The 21,818-nt window shown below is 43.4% G+C and overlaps 1 protein-coding gene across 2 annotated transcripts; it reads right to left on the bottom strand.

Annotated features, from left to right (window-relative positions):
• Nucleotides 1-2,451: 2,451 nt before the first annotated feature.
• LOC110556725 (zinc finger protein 60-like) lies at nucleotides 2,452-21,782 on the bottom strand. Of its 2 annotated transcripts, XM_060366522.1 has the most exons (7): nucleotides 21,584-21,782; nucleotides 19,806-19,857; nucleotides 18,792-18,918; nucleotides 16,808-16,906; nucleotides 16,525-16,623; nucleotides 10,698-11,516; nucleotides 2,452-3,123 (listed from the first exon to the last, which is right to left on the bottom strand). In XM_060366522.1, exons 2-7 carry the CDS (start codon nucleotides 19,836-19,838, stop codon nucleotides 3,113-3,115), a joined length of 1,188 nt encoding a protein of 395 aa, XP_060222505.1. In that variant the 5' UTR covers nucleotides 19,839-19,857; nucleotides 21,584-21,782; the 3' UTR covers nucleotides 2,452-3,112. The 2 variants fall into 2 exon arrangements, with proteins under 2 accessions (XP_060222505.1, XP_060222504.1); XM_060366521.1 differs by lacking the exon at nucleotides 2,452-3,123 and having other exon boundaries at nucleotides 7,996-11,516; nucleotides 21,584-21,776.
• Nucleotides 21,783-21,818: the final 36 nt, after the last annotated feature.

The following is a 21,818-nucleotide window of genomic DNA, read 5'->3' as shown; positions in this document are numbered from 1 at the left end:
ATCTGCACAGTCCTGACCACAGTGCATCTCAGAAGGCTCTGAGGGAGTCCCAGGAGCGCCTGGCTCTGACGCTCCAGGAAGCTCTGCAATCATGGCGGAGCCTCTTCTCAACAATTCACCTGTGGTGTCTCCTTGATTCCTTCCCTGCATTAGTTGCCTCTGAATGCTTTGATTTGTTCTTAGTCAAGCTAAGTCATGGAATCAGATGAACTCAACACAAAGTAGGAAGAATGTAGGGCTGGTGCACCAAAGAGCTTTTAAATCTTTTGATTACATTTATGTTGTGTGTGCAAGAGTGTATATGTGTGCACCACTACGGGCTTAGATTCCTCACCAAACCTACTTCATTTAGGGCTCCTGAGCACCTTTACCTCCTTCCAGTCCCCTGCCCCCACCCCCTGCTGCAACCTTAGGTAGGAGAGTAGGGGAAGGGCTGTATACCTTTTTAAATCAACTTCCTGATGATAAGGGCCAATGGGTCTTTGGGTGGTTAACAGATTCGGTCTTCAGGATACCAGCAGTCCAGTCCAAAGGCCCACACCAAGCAGCAACCCGAAGTCCGCAAAAGCTGCAAGACTCAGTTAGATTGCCCTGAGAAGCTCTCTGAAACATTTCTCTCTGCAAAGCAGAGATCAGCGCAGCGATGTGGATCCGCAAAGCAAAGGCTCACTGAGCATGGGCCTCTGTATACATCTTCTCCACAGAGTCCACCCACGGATGCTCTCGGCTGGCCAAAGTCACACCTCAAAGCCCGTACCCACTGACACACTTCCTCCAACAAGGCCACACGTCCTGATAGTGTCATGGGTCCTCAGGTTTTGTGGCCTCCTAGAGTTGTAGATAGCTTTGTCACTGTGTCCTTGGACAATTGTCTACCTGTATATTCATGTCCCTGTATGCCTCCATTTTTTTATGGATGCTGTATCAAACTCCCAGGGTCTAATTGGGCCTTGGCTGTGTAGTAAAAAGGGGTCTGAAAGGGGGAAATGCTAGCTGCAACCATTTAAAGGGGCAAAGTTAGAGGCTTAGAAGCGAGAAAGGTTTTGCAGCTGTGGAGAGTTGCACGCTGACCTGCAGGTTGTCTGCTGAAGGTGAGGCCAGCTTTGGGAGACAAGCAGGTTGTCTGCTGAAGGTGAGGCCAGCTTTGGGAGACAAGCCGTCTCAGCAGACATCCCTTTCTGGGCTGACAACCACTGAGTGCTGCCAGCTTCGCTTGCTTGTTGGGTTTTTTTCTTATTGGATACCATGCAGAAGAGACTTATTACTCTGCCTGCCTTTGATAACCTGATTACATCTAGTTGTTTGGCAGTTTAGTATTGTCAAACTTTTTTTTTACAAGAGTTTTTTTTTTTCTTTTCCTTTTTTTTTTTTTTTTTCTAATGAGACCCAGTAAGATGTACAGAAGCCAAGGAGGCAGTAAAAAGTACTGCTTCCAACAGACAGAGGTGAAAGGTCGAGTGAGGTGCCAGGCAAGTCTTATAAAAGAAAACATTTTGTTGGAGCTGGCTTGCAGTTTCAGAGGTTTAATCCATTCTCATCATGGTGGGAAGCATGGCAGTGTGCAGGCAGACATGATGCTGGAGAAGGAGCTGAGAGCTCTACATCTTCATCCACAGGCAGCAGGAGGTGACTGGCTTCCACACTGGGCATGGCTTGAACGTCCATATGAGACCGTGAAGCCGTCTCCACAGTGACACGCTTCCTACAAGGCCACACCTTCAACAAGGCCACACCTCCTAGCAGGGCCTTCTCTATGGGCCAAGCCTTCAAACACACGAGTCTATGGGGAACACCTATTCAAACCACCACACCAAGCCACGTTTCTTCAGCCATGAGTGGATAATTTACTAGGTTCGGTAGAGTTAAAGAAATCTTACACTTAACCACTGGGTGACCACTTAGCTATCTGATGGAGGAGTGACATTCAGGAAGTCAAGTTCTTGGAATGAAGGTTAGAGAGATGGTTCAGTGGTTAACAGTACCTACTACTGCAAAGGATTCACTGCCCAGGACCCATATGGTGGATGACAACTACATGCAACTACAGTCCCAGGAATCCAAAGCCCTCCTCTGGCCTTTACAAGCTCTTTTTTTTTTTAATTACTTATTTTTATTTTATGTGCATTTGTGTTTTGCCTGCATGTATGTCTGTGTGAGGATGTCAGATCTTAAAGTTACAAGCAGTTGTGAGCTGCCATGTGGATGCTGGGAATTGAACACTGGTCTTCTGGAAGAGCACCTGGTGCTCTTAACCACTGAGCCATCACTCCAATCCCTTGTGTGATGCATGTGGTGCACATAAACTATTGTAAGCTCATATATATAAATTAAAAATAAACAAAGTGTAAAGATTTTCGAATGGGTATAGTGATACATACATTTTTATTGCAGCATTAGAGAGTTGTAGGCAGGTGGATCTCTGTGAGTTTGAGGCCAGCCTGATCTATGTAGTGAATTCTAGGACAGCCAGGGCTACATAGTAAGACTCTGTCAGGGGAAAAAAAGACTTTTGGAATAAAAACAAAAATTAAAGGCTATACCATGTAATGCCAGGATCATGGGACCCTCAGAGACCACCAGAAGACAACTCGATGCAAGAGAGCTTTATAACGAGAGCGATTGAACTCAGGACCCAAGTCTCACTGACACAGCAGTGGAGAAGTGGGACCCCGAACTCTGAGTGAGCAGGATTTTTAAAGGGAAAGTCTATGAGCAGGGGGTTTCCATGGCAGCAAGCAGGGGGGCACAAGCGTTGGTGTTACAGGATTGGGTAAAATTTAGGAGGGCAAGGTGACCTTCTCTAAGGCACATAATCACAATTGCTAAGGCATATAATCACAATGGCTATTCTTCTAAACTATATCTGAAACACTGGGGAGAATTTTCCCACTCGATTCCCAACTGATTCTCATATTTTATGGCCAGGGAGATTGTCTCTATTTTCTATAAAGTATTTATTCTGTAATATTTCCTGGAGGCTGTTGCTAGGAGAGTTAACTTTGTTTTCTGCCAAGTGTACATTCTGTGATATTTCCTGGTACCCGAATTCAGCTCCCAGTCAAGATGGCTCTTAATTTCAAAATGGAGTTATAACCAGGCGATCTTAAATTCTTCAATCACACGCTATAAGAAATAGAGTACAGCATTAGTTTGGTATTTTAGCACAAAAATTAAAGTACTCAAGGTGTGTACGAAGTAGGGGGAGGGAATGTGATCAGATTCCAGAGTTTCTGTCATATATACTTAATTTGGCTTAATTTTTTTTTCAAATTACAATAGTGTGAAAGTGATATTCATTCAACAGAAATAGCAGTTATAATTTAGAATACTGGTGTATATCCAGACTAGGGTTGGCTAAAAAGATGGCTTAGCAATTCTGAGTGTACAATCTCTTCCAAAGGATCTGAGTTTGTTTACCAGCACTAGAGCTCTAGGGAATCTGATGCCCTCTTCTGGCCTCTGTACATACCTGCACTCATGTGCACATAACCACACATATACAGAAATAAAAACAAATGAATACAATTCTCATTTGTGCAGAGGCTGTATTAGTTACTAGGCATCTACACTCTTACATGATGTATCACAATTTTACTCCGGCACTGTGTTGCTGGTTATGATGTTTCGTAGGTGTGGTGGTTTGAATAGGAATGGCCCCTGAGTCATGGTAGCGAACACCTGTAATCCCAGCCCTCAGGAGGGAAAGGCAGGTGGATCTTTGTGAGTTGGAGGCCAGCCTGGTCTACAGAGCAAGTCCAGGACAGTCAGGACTACACAGAGAAACCCTATCTCAAATAAAAAAAATGGCCCCCATGGCCACTATAGGCTCATATGCTTTGCACTTAGTCACCAGAAAGTAGAATGCTTTGAAGATTAGAAGGGTTAGGTGGTGTGGCCATGTTGGAGGAAGTGTGTTAATGTCAGACCTTCGCTCTCTCTTCTCGCTCTCTTTCTCTCTCCTCCCCCTTCTCTGCTTACAGACCAGGATGCAGTTCTCAGCTACTGCTCCAGCCCCTACCTGATTGCCACCATGCTTCCCAAGATGTATTATATCAGAATGAAACGAGGGCAGAAGAGAGATGGAAAATAAAGGGGGCATGGGAAAAGAAAAATGTTCCTCACTGTGTAATGTGACATGGAGTCTGAACATTTTAACTAGCACATCCTGCACAGTATAAGGGATTGGCATAACTGGGGCAACAAAAAATAAATGACAGACACACACCCAGGAAAGCTGCCATCTGATGAGCCATGAGATCTAATGGAGAAGAGCCATCAACACAGAAAATGTGGGAAATCCATCAAAGATGACTAGTCAGATGTGGATTTAAGCCCATACAAAGTCTTTATTAGCTGGGCAGAGACTACAGTTTGTGTTTCGGATCCCAGTGTAGCCCAGCGTCTTTCTTAGAGTGAGGTTTCAAGCACCTAAGCCATATCCTGGATTGACATACTTCATTTAGCAAGAACAGTTAGCCAGAAGCAAAACTACAGAAGTCTAGATACAGGGTTTGTACATTTAGAGTTTGTTGGAACCATGAATTTTGATAAATTCCTAATTTTCATTTGGTACACTTAGTATAGTCTATGTACAGTTTTATGGCCTAAATAGTACTTCTGTTGTTTAAAAGAAATAAAGTATCAATCATTCAATTTTACCAATAAAGACTCAAGAGCCAGATACAGGAGTGAAAGCCTGCTACTTCAGAGAGGCAGAAAAGGCACTCAGATGGCCTCCCTACTCAGCCAAAGTCCCAGAAGGAAAAAGCTCTTTCTCCTTCTCCACATTGAATACACTTCAACTCAATGTCCCTCCTTTCCATTCCTATTCGTCTATCTGTCCTCCAGACTTACTCTCATTGTCTATAATTTTTTTCCCATACTCATTTCCTGTCAGTCTGGTTGCTTGCTCTGCCTCTTAACATAGGATTAGCTTTATTTAATCCTGTTTACAGAAAGTTATTGGATTAAAGGTGTGTGCTAGGGCTAAGCCACACCAAAAGTACTTCTTTACAGTAAATAGAAAGCAGTAGGATCAAAGACTGAGCCATACTACAATTATAAACAGGTTTACACAATTCACAGTCTTGGGGTTCACAACTGGATCAAATATGCTGCAACATGCATCCATCATGAAGTCAGCTGTGCTAAAAGGCCTGAAAGCCCATGAAGGTCTGGGATGGTGTTACATTCTTTACTGGTCTTAGTGAATATTGTGCTGTAAAGAGGTGCAGTTGGTCCTAAGGACCATTAATTTGACTGAATTAACCCTTTGTTTTACATAATTGGCCACACATATTAAGATGCAGAACCCCATTATTAATCCAATACTGTTGGTATAATGTTCTTGTGGAATGCATACAACTTACCCTTGTTCATTCAAATGCTGATTTCTCTACCCCATTGTCTGGTTTCAATCTGGACACTGCATTGTGATGCTATTCTAAGCATCACCTGTCTCAAGTTTGTGTAAACATGCCACCATTTGTTCTCTGTATTTTCAATAAAACAGCCAGCCAATACTGAGCAATGAAGAGAATAGGGTGGGATATCCTGGTCAGAGGGGAGGAGAAAGAAGGAGTGGGAGGAGTTGGAGAGGAGAGATCCGCAGGAAAGGACTTGAGAACTGGACCTAAGATATGACTAAAAGCAAGTATAATGTGGGAATCTGAATGGAAGGAAAGTATGTGGGTTTGGAGGTTTAGGATGGAGTGACTATTGCTCAGCATTGTGCTCTAGGTTAATTAAATAAATTCTAGTCTCTGTGTGGTGATTTAGTTATACAGCTGGTTTGAGAATAACTGCTGTTTAACTAAAAGATAAATCAATAATATTAATAATCAACAACAAATGGTGTACCAACATGTGGCAGAATTTAGAGTAAGCTAGCAAGAACTTCTATAGAAAGTAAAACTATAAAGCAGTTTTTTAGTTGTCCTTAAAAACAAAGCAAAGTAAGTACCTAAAGTTGGAGCTCACAGATTCCTGATTAGACAGATGCCCCCACCACCCACAGAGAAGCAAGGCCTCTAGCAGGCTGCAGAAAAACAAAAAATTGATACATACAAACCCCAGAGACGCAGTTTCTTTCGATAGAGTTAAAAAAAAGTCTAACAAGGAAGCTTCTCAAAGCTAGATTTTGCTAGCCAAAGCAGAAAGCAAAATCCCTTTGAAAAGGGGTTCTTGCTAGTCTGAGGAGCAAACATTTGTGGACCTTAACTTCCCAGAGTGAGGAGGGAGTCAGGATCCAGTAAGTGAGACAGAAAAACATCTCTCTCCCTGGAAGCAGGAGCCAGAGACAGACTGAGAAGCCACAAGCATCTGAGCTGGTAGGGTCTAGAAGGGAAGCTCATTCTAAGAAAGTAAAGTCCTTAGGGAAAGGTTTTGAGATTTAAAAAGATAATTTTCTATGTTGAAAATGGAGGAAGACATAATGACACAGTGCTTCTGGATACCATTTTGTTTCTCTTATCATACAAATAATTTTTTCACTGATATTTCAGTTTTGTATATTCTCTTTGGGAAAGATCAGGATAAGACAGACTTGTAGAAAGAAGAGACTGAGAAAATAGATGCTAAATTAAAGGCCATAAATAGAGAGCCTTCAGAGCAATCCAATCTGGAACTTACAATAACACCAAAAGAGGTGATTCCAAATGTGAAAAGTCCACAGAGGCTTGAAGATATTGCAAGATGGCAGCCCCTTGAGATGCTGGAGAGAAAGTCTTCAGCTATAGGCCAACTTGGTCAGACTGGATATTGTGTGTATATTGTCAAGGTTCAATTACTAAATGGAGGCCTTTATGCTAAAATAGAAATGAAGATCTTGTTTAGTGTTGTCTTGGAATAAGGTCATACAGTGGCTGGTGTTCTCCATTTTACAGAGTTTGGAGAACTGAAATACATGCACCACACCATAGATTCATATTCAGAATTCCAGTGGACTTTTGCCTTAAATTCTGGAGAGCATGATCCTAAGGTTTCACATTTGTTAGAGATGTTGAATGTTTTGGAGATGCCCTTGCAAATTGGGGCTGATAGTGCTTCAGCATGTATATCCATTGGAATTCAACAATATTTTAGACATTATGACATGAAACCTGTTACAGATATAACTTGTAATCCGATAAGTCAAACAATTATGAAAATATCTAACAGTAATTAAACCCGTGTCTTCTGGAAGAGCAGCCAGTAAATGCTGGCTCAAATTAACTATTGAGCTATCTCCCAGCTCCCTAAAACATACTCTTAATGTTATAACTCAATACTTATATATAGCCAAAAATAGTCAACATACTAAATTGTTGACAATCTTGAATCCAGAGGATATTTTTGATTCTTCCACTTTTTCCATATATATGAAAATTTTCATACATGTATTTTTATAAGTGGTTTCAATTTTGTCTATTTTTGTTAATGTTTTATGGTGAGCCCAGCAGAGCAGATCACTCGCACAGTTTGGCCAACTGAAAGTCTTTATTTCAGATGGTTGGGGCCACAATCAAGTGTAGCTCCAAGCATTTAGAGCAAGGGGCTATTAAAAGCAAAAATCACATTCTGTTATCTTGCTCAGCAGCTGCAGGTGGAGTTTTTGCCAAAGCAGGCAGTTTAACAGAAACCAAGATAAGCAGTTAGATGAAGAGGGAGGTCTGCACCCCCAGGCAGTTTAGCAGAAGCCAAGATAAATTAGCAGGGGCATCTTGGCCTCCGGTTCACAGAGTAGAACTGGGTAATTTCTCCCTGAGACTGTCCATCAGAAATCAATTTCCTAGTCGAACCTGAAATGGTGTCAGCAAGAATATGAGATGGAGGAGACTGTGCACAGGCTTGCCCTGTCACAGATGTACTTTATCTTAATGTCTAGGCAGGGACATACAGGGCTTTACCTTCTGAACGTTTTGTGTGTAACCCCTGTAAAAAGTACATATTCACCATCAGCTGTGCTTTTGATTTCTCTGCAGAAAAGCTCAAGCAATGGATTCTCAATGAAAATACTTTTGTATAGCTTTCATCCATCAGAATTTATTCAGAATGAAATTATTTGAAATAGTGGAGGAATGCCTGAGGCTTTTCTCAATTATCTGCAATACAATTTGCTTTTCATACTAGTTACAGTAATGCCAAAGAAAGCAAAAATACTGTAAAAGCTATAGTCATGAACCAAATACTCTCAAGGATTCTCTATCTATTATAACACTGTTTCCACAATTTTGGCTGGTACTGTGTCCACCATTAACAAATTAGGTAGAAAGAAAGTAAACATCCAGTCTAATATCACAGGAGCCATGAGAAGTTAATGGTGACAAGGAAGGTGCCTCAGATAATCCTGGTTCCAATAACTGCTATTCCTAAATTGACTGACTAGTGTTTTAAGTTTACAAAATGAAGATGAGAGTAAACCAAGAACGTGATGGCTATGCTTTATTTCTGACATTCAAAGACATTCTTGAAAAAGTATCATCTCTGAATAACACTACCCACATTCTCATTCCCAAATGGTTTCTTGGCATCAAGAAGTATATGACTATTCTGACACTGACCAAATCCTAGGGCAGAATGAAGTTTTTCTCACATCCCTTTATGTCAAACTCTTGCCAATATGAGTTCTGATGTTGAGTAAAATTTCCATATAAAGGCTTGTCCACCTTCCTTACATGCATAGGACTCCTGAGGATCATGGATTTTCTAATGTTGTATAAGCTCACCATTTACAATAAAAGCTTTCCCACATTTCTTACATTTATAGGATTTAGACCTATATAGACTCTTTAAGAGTTGAGCTAATTCCATAATGTTCCCACATTCCTTGCACACATAGTATTTGACACCAGCATGGATTCTTTTATGTTAAAGGCCTGTGCTCCAACTGAAAGTTTTTCCACATTCTTTACAGTGATAGGATTTCATATCAATATGAATTATCCTCTGTGTAATAAAAGCTGAACTAAATCTAAACATTTTCTCACATTTATTACGTTCGTTCACAGGTTTTTGTGCAAACCAAAGTTACTTTTCAAATTTTAATTACTGTGCCTAAAAGATCTATTAAATAAAAATGCCTCTAACCTGTTAAGCCCCTTGCCCAAGGAGAAATACTTCCTGAAATGCTGGAGGCTATTGCTTATGGGAGATAAAAGCCACAATTTTCATTCCCCTGAACAAGTTTGTTTGACCCAGATGTGCACCCCAGATGTGCTTGGTTGCATGTGAGAGAGGAGGTACATGAGCAGGAAACACATCAGAGTATACATTTTCCCTGACTTGATATGTAAATGGGAGGTACATAGACAGGAAATAAGTGAGGATACATGCTTGTCCCTTGATTATACCTGATGGGAAATACTGTAGCCTTGTGGGGTTAACCTTCTAAGCCTTTGCAAGGCATGACTCATAGTTATTTTCTAGAAACCCAGACCTGGACCTGGCCAGAGTCCATCACCTGGCCAGTATTTACTTAAAGCTTGCTTTGAAACTGGCTTTAAGTTGTCGTAATGGTCTTATTCTCCACTAGTGGGATTAAGATTTTCTTGTAAGAATGAATTCTCTGACATACAGGTAGCTTAGAATTACTACAGGCCTTTCCAGATTCCTTACATCATAAAGCTTATTAATATGAATTTTAGCATGTCAAACCAAGTTTTGTTTTAAATTAAAGGTCTTCCCACATTCTTAACACTGGAAAGGTTTCTCACCAGTGTGAATTCTTTGATGTACTTTAAGGTCTCCACGAGTAAAATACTTCCCACATTCTTTACATTCATAAAGATTCTTGCCAGGATGAATTCTACAATGTTCAAGAAATTGGTAATGCTGTTGAAAACGTTCTCCACATTCTTTACACTAAAAGGGCCTCTTGCCAGTATGGACTCTCCCATGGATTCTAAGAGCTGTACCACGAACAAAGCCCTTTCCACATTCCTTGCATCGATATGGTTTCACATCAGTATGAATCCTCTGATGTTGGGTAAGCTGGTACTGAAGTCTGAAGGCTGACCCACACTGCTCACACTCAAATGATTTCTCTCCAGTATGAATGGTCTGGTGCCGAGTGAGCTGGGCTAGAACAGTGAAGCCCTTTCCACATTCCTCACATTGAAAGGGTCTCTCACCAGAATGAATTTTCTGATGTTTCACAAGGTTTGAGCGACGATTAAAGGCTTTCCCACACTGATTACACTCATATGGTTTCACACCAGCATGAATAATCCTGTGTTCCAAAAGGCTGCAGGCACGCTTAAAAGACTTCCCACATTCCTTACATTCAAAAGGTGTTTCATCTGTATGAATTGTTTTATGGTAATTAAGCTGGCTGGAAAAATGAAAAGCCTTCCCACATTCTTTACACTCAAAAGGCCTCTCACCACTATGAAAACTCTGATGTCGAAGGAGATGTATATTAAGTCTAAAGAGCTTCCCACATTCTTTACACTCAAAGGGTTTTTTCCCAGTGTGAATAGTCTGATGCTCAGTAAAATTTGACCGTCTACGAAAGAATTTCCCACAATCCTTGCACTCATAGGGTTTCACATTAGAATGAATTTTCTGATGTTCACTAAGCTGGTACTTCCGTCTGAAAGCTGACTCACAGAACTTACACTTGAACGGTTTCTCATCAGTGTGAGTTTTCTGATGCTCATTAAGGTATACCTGAAGCCTAAAAGCTTTCCCACATACATTACATTCAAAAGGTTTCTCACCTGTATGAATACTCTCGTGTCGTATAAGGTAAAAGCCACTACTAAATATCTTCCCACATTGCTTACATTCAAATTTCTCTGAAGTATGAATGTTCTGGTGTTGAGTAAGCTGTGCCAGAATAGTGAAGACCTTTCCACATTTCTTACACTGAAAGGGTCTCTCACCAGAATGAATTTTCTGATGTTTCACAAGGTTTGAGCGACGATTAAAGGCTTTCCCACACTCATTACATTCATATGGTTTCACATTGGCATGAACGGTCCTGTGTCCAACAAGATGGGAGAGTCGCTTGAAGGATTTCCCGCATTCTTCACATTCAAAGGGTTTTTCAGCTGTATGAACGGTTTTATGGCACTTTAGCAGGGTGGGAAGATAAAAAGCCTTTCCACATTCATCACATTTGAAAGGTTTCTCACCACTGTGAGATTTTTGATGTCTTGAAAGCTGTTTGTGGAGTCTGAAGGCCTTCCCACATTCCTTACATTCATAGGGCTTCTCTCCAGTATGAACACTCTGATGCTGAGTAAGGGCTGAACTACACCCAAAGTACTTTCCACACTCTTTACATTCGTGTGCTTTTTCTATATTGTGAGTAAGAGTCCGGCAGGTGTAAGTAGGTATTTGTTTCTTGTAACTAATCTTTTGATTAGCGTCTCCTTGACAACCTTGTAGTCCCCTGAATGTACTATCTTTGGGGCCATTACTAAAAGTGGAGCCCTGGAGGTCAAAAGTTTTACTTATGCTCTGTTTGGGTAAATTTCTATTATGAATATGATTCTCTGAAGATATATTTTCAGATTCAAAACATTTCTCCATATCTGAAAGAAAAGAAGGAAGAATACTTTATTTTTGTTGTAACACATACACATATTTTCCTGTAACTTAAAATCCATTATGTGAACAGCCAGATTCTGAATTATTTTCTAAGAAGTCTTAGCCTTCAAGGTGTACCATGAGAATGAGAATGGTACACGGCCTTCAAGGTGTACCATGAGAATGATGAAAAAGCCCCCAAACAAAAATACATGATGATGGCCAAGGTCTGCCAAAGCAAAAGTCCAGGCTCTCTGGCCTCCCAAAGCCCGAGTACATTCACATCCCTGTTTCAAATGCAGCCAGGAGGGTCACTGGGCCTGGGCCTGTCCAGACAATGTCCAAGGAACCATCAGTAAGCACACTGGGGTGTGACTGCCCCCATGTCCCCCATGGTGTGAGGACATCAAGCCCAGATCACCCTTCACCTGACCTCCTGGGTCTGGCCAAGGACAATTGAGGGGGCTCAGGCTCCCCTGACCTGACCATAGCCATCTCCAACAGAAAACCCTGGGTAGTTATCGCAGTATTAGGGTGACCCATCTCCTTCCTTTTAGACACCAGAGACACTTTTTAGTCCTGAAGAAATTCTGGAGACCCACCTCTCCTTCTTCTTCTTCTTCTGTTGTCAGAGCAGGAGAACACCCTTACCGGGATCACCAAATCCCACCATTTAACTGCATCTTTAAGGGTATCTCCCTTACCCATTTCTTCCTGGTGGTACCAACTTGTCCCCTTTCTGGAAAGGAACCTCCTTGCCAAAGTGGGATTTCTCAAAGCAATTTCTCTTGCTTCCTCCATCTGCCTGACCCAGGCTCACCAACCACTCCCCTCTACTTCTCACATTCCACAAGGCACTCTCACGCCAGGCGCAGTGGTACATGCCTTTGATCGCAGTACTCAGTGAGGAAGAGACAGGTGGATCACTGTAAATTCAAGGCCAGCCTGGTCTACAAAGTGAGTCCAGGACAGCCAAGGCTACACAGAGAAACCCTTTCATGAAAAACAAAACAAAACAAACAAACAAAAAACAAACAAGGCACTTTCATTGTACCACCCACATTTTCATCGTTCCCAGAAACTCAACAAATTTCATCCTATCTGTACCAAACTTTTCGCCCTAATAGCCAGGCTCTGCCTCACTTTATTAAAACCCATTTACAGCTTACCTCTGAGGATCTAGCCTTCATAAAGACTATCACTGCTTGTAAATTTTGCTAACCTTCTAATCCCACCTCCAGGCATCGGAGTCTCCCTTTCCCCACTCCTCAATCCCTCCCTGGGTTGGATTGGCAGCTCAACCTCACCCACACGCCCACAGTTAAGACATTTCAGATGCCTTTGGTCCTGGCAGACAAATTCTTAGGATGAGTAGAAGCTTTTCCCACCAGTTATAAAGATCACAGACAGTTTCTGATCTCCTTTTCAAGGAGATCATCTTTGTTTCAAAGTTACAACCTCGCTTCAATTGGATAATGGCCATGAACCTACCCCTCAAGTCTCTCAACCAAAGCCCTTAATAGCCCATGGTGTTTCCACATCCCTTACCATCCCATCTTCAGGCAAGTTGAATGAACAAATCGCTCTCAAAAACATTCTTATCACACTCTCCCAAGAGCTTCACACTGATTGGGTAAAAATTCTGCCACTGGCTCTCCTGCAATTAAAATCCCTCCCAGGGAAACCCCTCTTCATCTTCCCTTCTGAGCTCATGTATGGATGGCCAATTCTGCCTCCTGGTCTCATGGTTCAGCCGTCACCTCTCCCTGATCAAGTTCTTACTACCTTGTTAGGCTTTCTTTACACTTTCCTTCGGAACTCCATCACAACCATTTGCCTCCGCCTTATCCTGACCCCTTCCCTTTTCCACGGAAGACTCGGTCTTCGGAAAACAGCCCCCTCCTCTTTCTCCTAAATGGACAGGCCCCTTTAGTGCCATCCTCACTACCTCGACCGCCATTAAGCTCAATGCTTCCCTCACTGGATCCATCTTTCTCCTTTCAGGCCATGTATGCCATCATCTCAATCAAGATAATTCTACCCCAACAGGACCTTGCTCTCTTAAGTTTCAGAAGATAACCAAAGTTGACCAGCCTGCCTTTGGTTTCAGAGGAATGAAGCTTCATACAACTGCTGGGACCTGGGCCTGACTCTATTGGGTTTTGCCCTAACCCTTCTCCTTCTTCTTTTTGCTCGCACCCATCAGTAGCAAACTCTACATATGAAGATTTGAGGTTCTGAAAACCTATACTCAACAGTTCAACCAGACCACTCATGTGGTAGAGTCTGGAGACTGCTCACCAGCACTCTGCCAAAACTTATCCCTAGAACACCTAACTCGATTTCTAAAACCCCTGTCCCCTATGCTTACTTTCTCTATGATCAACACAGAAATGATTGTTCATGTTGGTCAGAGACTCGTGGAGCTTGCCCTTACTGATCCCGTAGGAGATATAATACATATTCAGAAAGATGCTCTACATTTTATGCGGAATGGGGAATCTTTTTATATTTAAGAACCCATTGTACTTCAAATGGGAGGCAGAAGTCATTGGTTCACGTTACTGTAGCATTTATCACAGCTGCCTATCAGGCACAATCAAAACACAGAAGGTACACAGCCCATTCTCTTAAGCCCTAGATATACACAACGCAGACACGGTTCAAAGCTCCGAAGGTCCTCACTCACATCCCTAGTATCACCCCTTTAAACGATCTTGATCCCACCTCCCTGTCACACCACCTCTTGTCTCAGACCTTAACCTCTGCATATCAGATCCTGAATAACACTCTGCTTGACCACTTTGAAGAATGTTGGTTGAGTGTCCCTCCTGGGTCACACTCACCATTTGTGACCTCATCCACTGTCCTATTAGAGACTCTCACCTTACCACTTACTAACAGCTCTAAGCCAAATATCATTACCACCCCTTATCTCTTCCACATCTCTCTCTTTGGTATCACAGGTTGTCTTAGCTCCTCAGGGACATGCTTTATGGGCACATCAGATTCCACAGACAGCAATAATACATAAACTCTTAGCACCATCATCCAGACCCTATGTCCAAACATTCACAATGCCTCAACCATCTGCAGCACTCACAGATACCACTGCCTACCGGCTGGGTGGTCTGGGACTTGTGCCCCAGTGTTCTTTATCCACAAGGAGTGCTACCTGCTAAAGAACCTTTGCCAATCCCATCACTGGGTCTGTAGCAGCACAGCCTGATGAATGACTGGTTCCAGCCACACCCTCTCCCCTTTCTAGCAGTCCTGGGCACAACTGTTGCTGTCACCACTGAAGCAGTGGCACCGACTCCCTAGCTATTTACCATCAGTTTTCCTCTCAGCTCATCCACCAACTTTAAAGGTTGGCTCAGAACATCTTTACCCTCAAGGGCCAAACAGACTCACTGGCTCTGTAGTGCTGCAAAACGGGCAAGGATTAGATTTACTAACAGCAGAGAGAAGCAGTCTTTGTCTCTTCTCAGGGAAAGAATGTTGCTTCTACATCAATCAACCGGGTACAAGAGCAACATGTTGGTATGTCATTCAGGATGATCAAAGAAAGAGGGTCACTCCAGAATGAAGCCAGGCCTTACAGGCAAGCAGGGAGTCCAGCCTCTGATAGACTGAACACCAAACGGATGCCAAAGTGTATTTATTGACCATTACACAAAAGTTATTTTTAGAGAAAAACAAGTTTCTCATACCAAGACCCAGATCTAATCTATGTGTTTCTTGAAGAAGCGCCTCACCATTGCAATTTCAGTTCTTATTGTACACTGTTTGTCTTGCACAATTATGCAAGATGCTCCAGGTGTGCCAGGACTGTCTTGTGACTAAAGTCATGCAAAAGGCTGTTAAAGCTCCTTCGGAAAAATAATTCTATAAATCACAGAAAACAATCACTGTTTTCTACAGTTTTCTTCAAGGTCTAAGAACTTCCAGAAAACAACATCATCCTATTTACCTAGATACAATGACTCTACTAACTAGTTCCTCTACACTAGAAAACAACACCATCCTGTTTACCCTGGATACAATGACTCTTCTAACTTGTTCCTCTACATTGAGGACTCCAGATGGAGCTCCCAAAAATGTTAAGAAACAGCCTGAGGCCTCTGGCCACTTCAAGAAGTGAGTTACTAACTGATTATTACCATTCTTAAGCTCCCTTCTCCTCCTCTTAACCCTCCAAGTTATACCTGCCTCATAAACTTCTTGTCTAGATTTCTTCAACAACAGATCCAAAAGATTTCTAACTAGACTTTTAATCAGTTGCTCTTACAGGATTACTGGCCCTAACTATGCAGCAGGAGGCCTGCAGCACCCAGTTATACCCTGACAGCAAAGATCAAACTGGCCCCAAGGACTTCATCGGCCCCATTCAGCAAGAGGTAAACTGATGATAATGCCGCCTCCCGTCCAATCCCCGACTGTTTACTAGCAATAAACAAAAAAGAGGTAAATATGGCGTAAAAGGACCAGGGAAAGAACCCCGACCCTGACTTGAACCTGACACCAAGGCCAAGGAGTAATGTAGTTCCTCCGGAGGTAGGAACCTTCTATGAAGACTCAGAATTAAAATATTTGGTATGTCTCACTGTGTTCAAGCTGTCCTGTCATTGGTTTGGTGGTCAAGAGCACTGACTGCTCTTCCACAGGACCTGGCTTAGAGTAGCAGCGGCCACTCTAAGAAAGGACCTGATACTCTCTTATGGCCTCTTTGGACACCTGCACACAAGTGTGCACAAACACAACCAATAATAAAATACTCTTACCTGCTCCAGTGAGAGGGAGGAAAACAAGAACAACTTCAAGTGATTCCTGAAACAGAAGCCCCTTCGACAGCTTTTGCTATGACCTTGACTTCCTTCCCAGGGCTCAGGCATGTTTTCCACAGGCCCTGGGGTTTTGAGCGAAGTTTGTCAAATCCAGGGTCAGCTATGTGGGGCCTCTGACCACATGCTGTGCCTGGCAATGCTGGAGTCTCACCTTACACTTACTCACCTGGGCTCGGCCTGTCTGTTTTGTCCTTTACAACCATCCAGGGCTCTCTCTTCTGCTCCAATAAGGTGATCAGATCTGGTTTGCAAATCGAACTTCCTACTTCAAAGAGAAAAAAATGGTACACAGTATACACTTTTTTTTTTTGAAACTCCATCTCTCTAAATAGCCCAGGATGAACTGAAACTTGATATATAGACCAGGCTTACCTTCATTTGCCTACCTCTGCCTCCCAAATGCTGAGATTAAATGTGTGCCACTAAAGCTGGGCAGTGGTGGCACATACCTTTAATCCCAGCACTTGGGCAGATATCTGTGAGCTTGAGGCCAGCCTGGTCTAGAGAGTGAGTTCCAGAACAGCCAGCACTACAAAGAGAAACCCTGTCTGAAAAACAAACAAACAAACAAACAAACAACAACGACAACAAAGTGTGTTCCACCATGACCCCCAGTGCAGACTTTTAAAAATACAAACTTCATTATTATGAAGGTCTATTCCGCTTGGTTTGGTGGATCACGCTGTAACCCAGATGGTGGGTAAGTAAGCCAGGCCAGCATGAGCTGCAGAGCAAGACCATTGTCTCAAAAAAAACAAACAAAACAAAACAAAACAAAACAAAAAAAAAAAAACCAAATAAAAATTTCTAAGAGCCAAAACAATGATGAGGAAAACTTCAGAGGAGAAGGAAAAAACCTGGATAAGAAACCAGCTGTTTCAGAAAAGGGTTTTATTCTCCTTTAAAGGCAGATAGATACAAGCCTGTCGCTTAGAGGAAAGTGTAGTTGCATGGGTGAGAACCCTTAGGCTCCATTGTCTGAAGCTCACTGCTAATGCTATTAACCTGGGTAGGTCCCCTAAGAGTCTCTGCTCAATTTTCCCATCGAAGAATTCGGCATGGTGGCACACACATAGTCACAACACTTGAAGAGTGAGAGCAGGCAGATGAGAAGATCAATGCCAGATTTAGCTTCAGAGCAAGTCCAAGGCCAGCCTATACTACATGAGACCCGGCATCAAAAAACCCAAGTAATAAAATAATAATAATAATAATAATAATAATAATAATAATAATAATAAATGATAATAACTTAGATGGAGTTTATGATATCTATTGCACAGAGTTGACACTAAGATTAAATATTCTATTCAAACACTTTGAGTACTGAATACCTATAACACAGAATCTTTTTTTTTTCTCATTTCCATTTATTTATTTACTAATCCTAGGGATAAAACTAGGGCCTTGAGCATGCTGGGGAGGTGTCCTACCACTGAGTTGCATCCCCAGCCATGAAAATTGTTATCATTATTGTTATTTATGCTGCCTTCTTTCACATTTATAGCCCATTCTCAATGAAAACAACAAACTTCATAGCCTAAAGGAGGTAAAGTGTTCATTGAGAATATAATGTGTCCACCTTTGTTTTAGATCAGCCCTGTTAATCCATTAGTAAGTAAGTCATAAAGGTTCTTTTATTTAGCTCTGTAGGCATGCGTGTACGATGTATGGAGCATTCACAAGGTTTTGTGCACAAGTGTGTGTAGGTGTGAATACACTCTAGTGTGTATAACACAAAGACCGATGTCAGGGGTCTTCTTTTATTGCTCCACTGTATATTTTCAGACAGGGTCTCTCACTGACCCCAGAGCTCAATGAAGGGATCTCCAGCAGAGAAGCAAGAGGTAGGTGTTTCATGAAACTCCTATTCAAACCCAAGAAATCTTAAATTATTGCTGTGGGAAGAAGGAAGAAGTCATCAACCTCTTTTAAAAGTCTACTGATATAAATTTATTTTCTGCATATGTGGGTGTCCATCTGCATGTATGCCTGCATGGTGCCCATGGAGGCCAGAAGAGGGAATCAGATCTCCTGGAGCTGCAGTTACAGATGGTTTTGAACCACCTTCTGGTGGTAAGAATTGAATCCAGATGCTCTGCAAGAACAACCAGTTCTCTTAACCACGTCATCTCTCTAGCCCCTAATTGTATTTACTGATTTACTTACTTATTTATTTCATATACTTTGCTTTGTTTGAAGCAGAGCCTCACCATGTTGGCTAGGCTAGCCTGGGACTTCCTGTGTATCTAATGACCTGGAACTCGCAGCAGTCTTCTTGCCACAACCTTCTGAGTGAAGAAATGACAGGTATGAGACACCAAACCAAGCGTCAACTAAACTTTGAAAGATGGCCATGACTTTGAAATCACAGTGAGCAAAGCCAACAGTGTAGAGGACACATCCCCCATTCATGGGGACAGATGGCCTTACCCACTGTGACGAGGTGGCTGTAGATCTCCAACATCATGTCCCTGTATAACACCCTCTGAGGAGCATCCAGGCAGGCCCACTCCTCCTGAGAGAATTCAACAGCCACATCCCTAAATGTCACTGAACCCTGGAACCACAAACACAAGCAGAGTGAAACTGGGGAAGTTTTCAAGATGGAAAAGAGCAGGGAAAGGACTCAAGAGTGGGAAAGGAGCCACATGGAAATGCTCAAGACACCTGCCTGCATGAGCTCCCCAAAACCATGACTGTGCCCACCTACACATCCAAAACATGTGCATTTGCATCCATCCGCATCCTTCAAGTTATGCCACAAAAGAGAAATGCCACCCGCTTCAGTGTAGAATACCTAAGGCATACTGTGACACCTTGAGTTTATTATGGTATCACATTATATCATTAAGATTTTTCTGTCATGAGAATGACTTTACACAATATAGAAGAGTCCAAATTGCGTGTGCATTTGGTTTAACTTTTTACCATTAAAAAACAAACAAACAAACAAACCTTGGAAGGTGTCAGAGTGTGTCAGGGCCTCCCTAACTCTGGAGACCACGATCACTGAACTCTCTCCTAAGCCTCCCAAGCAGGTCACCTTGTCCCACACATGCACTGAGGACATTCACTCTCACGCCCTGGTCGTCAGCCTGAGAACACTGGAAATGTCAGTCACGTTTCCCAGCGCAGTCACATGAGACCATCACCTCACAGTTCTGAACCCACAGCCCGTTTCCCTGTGGGAATGACGCCTCCACTACAGTCCTCCCTGAGCACAGAGCAAGCAGAGAGCAGATGTGGAGGAATGCATTCCAAGAGAACCCCGGTGCCAGCTGGAAAGAGGCACAAACAGGAAGTGCCCTGACCTTCCAGCCCTCACTGTGAAGGAGCAGACTGTGCAGGAGGATTTCAGATCCTTGCGGAGCTTCACAGAGCAAGACGGGAGGGAGTCACCTAACCTGAAAGTCACCCTATGTCAATAGAGAAAATCCAACTTACACAGACCATGTCTTGAGACTTAGAGCTAGCCATTCTTCCTCAGCTTCCTCCCCTGGGGACAGAAAGAAAGCCTTTGGTTGGACTGTGACCTGATGTTCCCAGCCTGACTTATGTCAGTATGATTTCATCCACTACTTTTATCTCTCTAGCATCCTCACCCACTTTCTCCTCCCACTGCTCACAGCCTCCCTCACACACATTAGCAGCAGACAGGAGTCACACAAAGCTGACCCTCTCCTAACCCCAGACAGCCAATGCACAAGGGGTCAGTGTGCGAGTGCACAGCATAAGCGGGTCTGCCTTGACGTTCCTCCAGGAGATGCCAGCAGAGGGGATCCCATCTCCCATCCTGAGATGCAGCCAGACCTGGAACTGGGCCTCTCCTCCTACCGTGAGGACATCTTCCTACTGGAAGCCACCCATCAAGGCTGACGGGGTTACAGCATCCAAATGGCAAGTCCTCTCAACACTCAGGGCTGGAGCACAGCAAGGCTGGAGGGGCTGCAGCTGCAATGCTCAGGCACCGTCCAGCATTCTGCACCCACTTTAGTAATTTTAAATTCATTTCAAGTGTCCTAGGTCTTTTGAGTCTAGAAATGGGTTCCTCAACCTCAGCACTGATGACACAATTACTCTGCCTGGGGTGTGGGGGAGGACTGTCTTGTGCTCTGCACTGCATTCACAGGCATTCAACCTCTTCTCACAAGATCTGAGCAGCACACACAGCCCTCACAACTCACTAAGACGTTGCAGCAGGGTGTTATGATATAAATTACACACCTCAAAGCAGGTTGTGATGCAAGGAAGGAAAGGGAAGACAGAGACAGTGGAAGATCTTAGACGAGAAGAATACTGAGTGGGGAGGGAGACAGAATCAGAGAAACAGACACAGAGAGAGGGAGAGAGATGGGGAGAGAAACCATAGCAGAAAGAGCACGCAGTGACGGGCCAATCCTTTATATCTGGTGTGCATACACCTGGGGGTGGCAAGTGATGACCTCAGGTTGCTAAGTAACCTAGAAGTGAGCTAAGTGCATCAACCTGTGGATTAACACAGGGGGCAGCCATCAGCAAATACGAGGAAATGTAAACCAACACAGTCACTGTAGAAAACAATGAGGCAGATTCTCAAAGAATTCAAATATAACGCACACCTGATCCACGGATTCCACTACTGAGCAGACAAAAAAGAAAATAAAGTCAGTATCTGCGAGAGGTGTGTTCACTCCCACATTCACCCCAGCATCATTTACATGGGTGTAATGTGCGACCCCACCAAGAGGTGGATGGACAAAGAGAATCGAGAATGAAGCTCTAGAACATCTTGGGAAAAGGGAGTGATTGTAGAGAGATGTCAAGGGTCATTGAAAAGACTATGTGATTATTTTGTGCAATGCGAAGGAAGAATGTAAGGGTCAAAACGGTGGAGTTATCAATTTAAACCTTCCTCTTTCATTTACTGTCAATTCTATCCTCTCAAACGGAAACCTCGTTTCTCAAACATAAAGAAAGGACAAACTCGCTCCTGACTCTTACATGAGCAGCAATGATGACCTCATCCTTCCCCAGCCCTCCTTTGGAATAATGGCCGACTCGGGCGCCCGAGCAGGCAACAGATCCCAGACTCTTCTGGGAGCCTCCTCAGTGCGCGCTTTCCCTCACTTCCCACAGCGCCTGGAGCGCTCACAGGGCCTCGGCGCTCCGCGAGCAGCTCCCTCCCCGGCGACCCTCGCAGGCACTTCCGGCCTCAGAGGCTCGTCCCCGGCTCCAGTCCGTACCTCAGGGGAAGCTTCCGTCAGACCCCGTCCCCGACCTCTCCTTCCCGAAGCCTGGTCCTCTGCGTCCGCCCCTGTGGCCGTGAGCGCAGGAGCAGAAGGCGACGAGCTCAGGGACACAGGTAATGCAGGGAGAAAGACAGACAGACGGACAGACACACAAAATCGACACCCGCCCGCACCACCCCACCGTCCCCGCCCCCGCCCAGCCGCTGGCTCCGCCTCACTTCGCCAACAC

This window comes from Meriones unguiculatus, chromosome 14 (genome assembly GCF_030254825.1).
Source record: "Meriones unguiculatus strain TT.TT164.6M chromosome 14, Bangor_MerUng_6.1, whole genome shotgun sequence".
Taxonomy (NCBI): domain Eukaryota; kingdom Metazoa; phylum Chordata; class Mammalia; order Rodentia; family Muridae; genus Meriones; species Meriones unguiculatus.
The sequence above is the reverse complement of the archived record's forward strand: the minus strand, read 5'-3'. Positions and strand labels throughout refer to the sequence as shown.

What these genes read in the sequence shown, in the direction of transcription:
- LOC110556725 (XM_060366521.1), bottom strand. Translation starts at nt 19,838, where the DNA reads ATGGCTAGCTCTAAGTCTCAAGACATGGTCTGT. An exon ending in AGTCTCAAGACATGGTCTGT is followed by an intron (nt 18,919 to 19,805) that starts GTAAGTTGGATT and finishes TTGTGGTTCCAG; the next exon opens with GGTTCAGTGACATTTAGGGA. An exon ending in CCCAAGTGCTGGGATTAAAG is followed by an intron (nt 16,624 to 16,807) that starts GTATGTGCCACC and finishes TTCTCTTTGAAG; the next exon opens with TAGGAAGTTCGATTTGCAAA.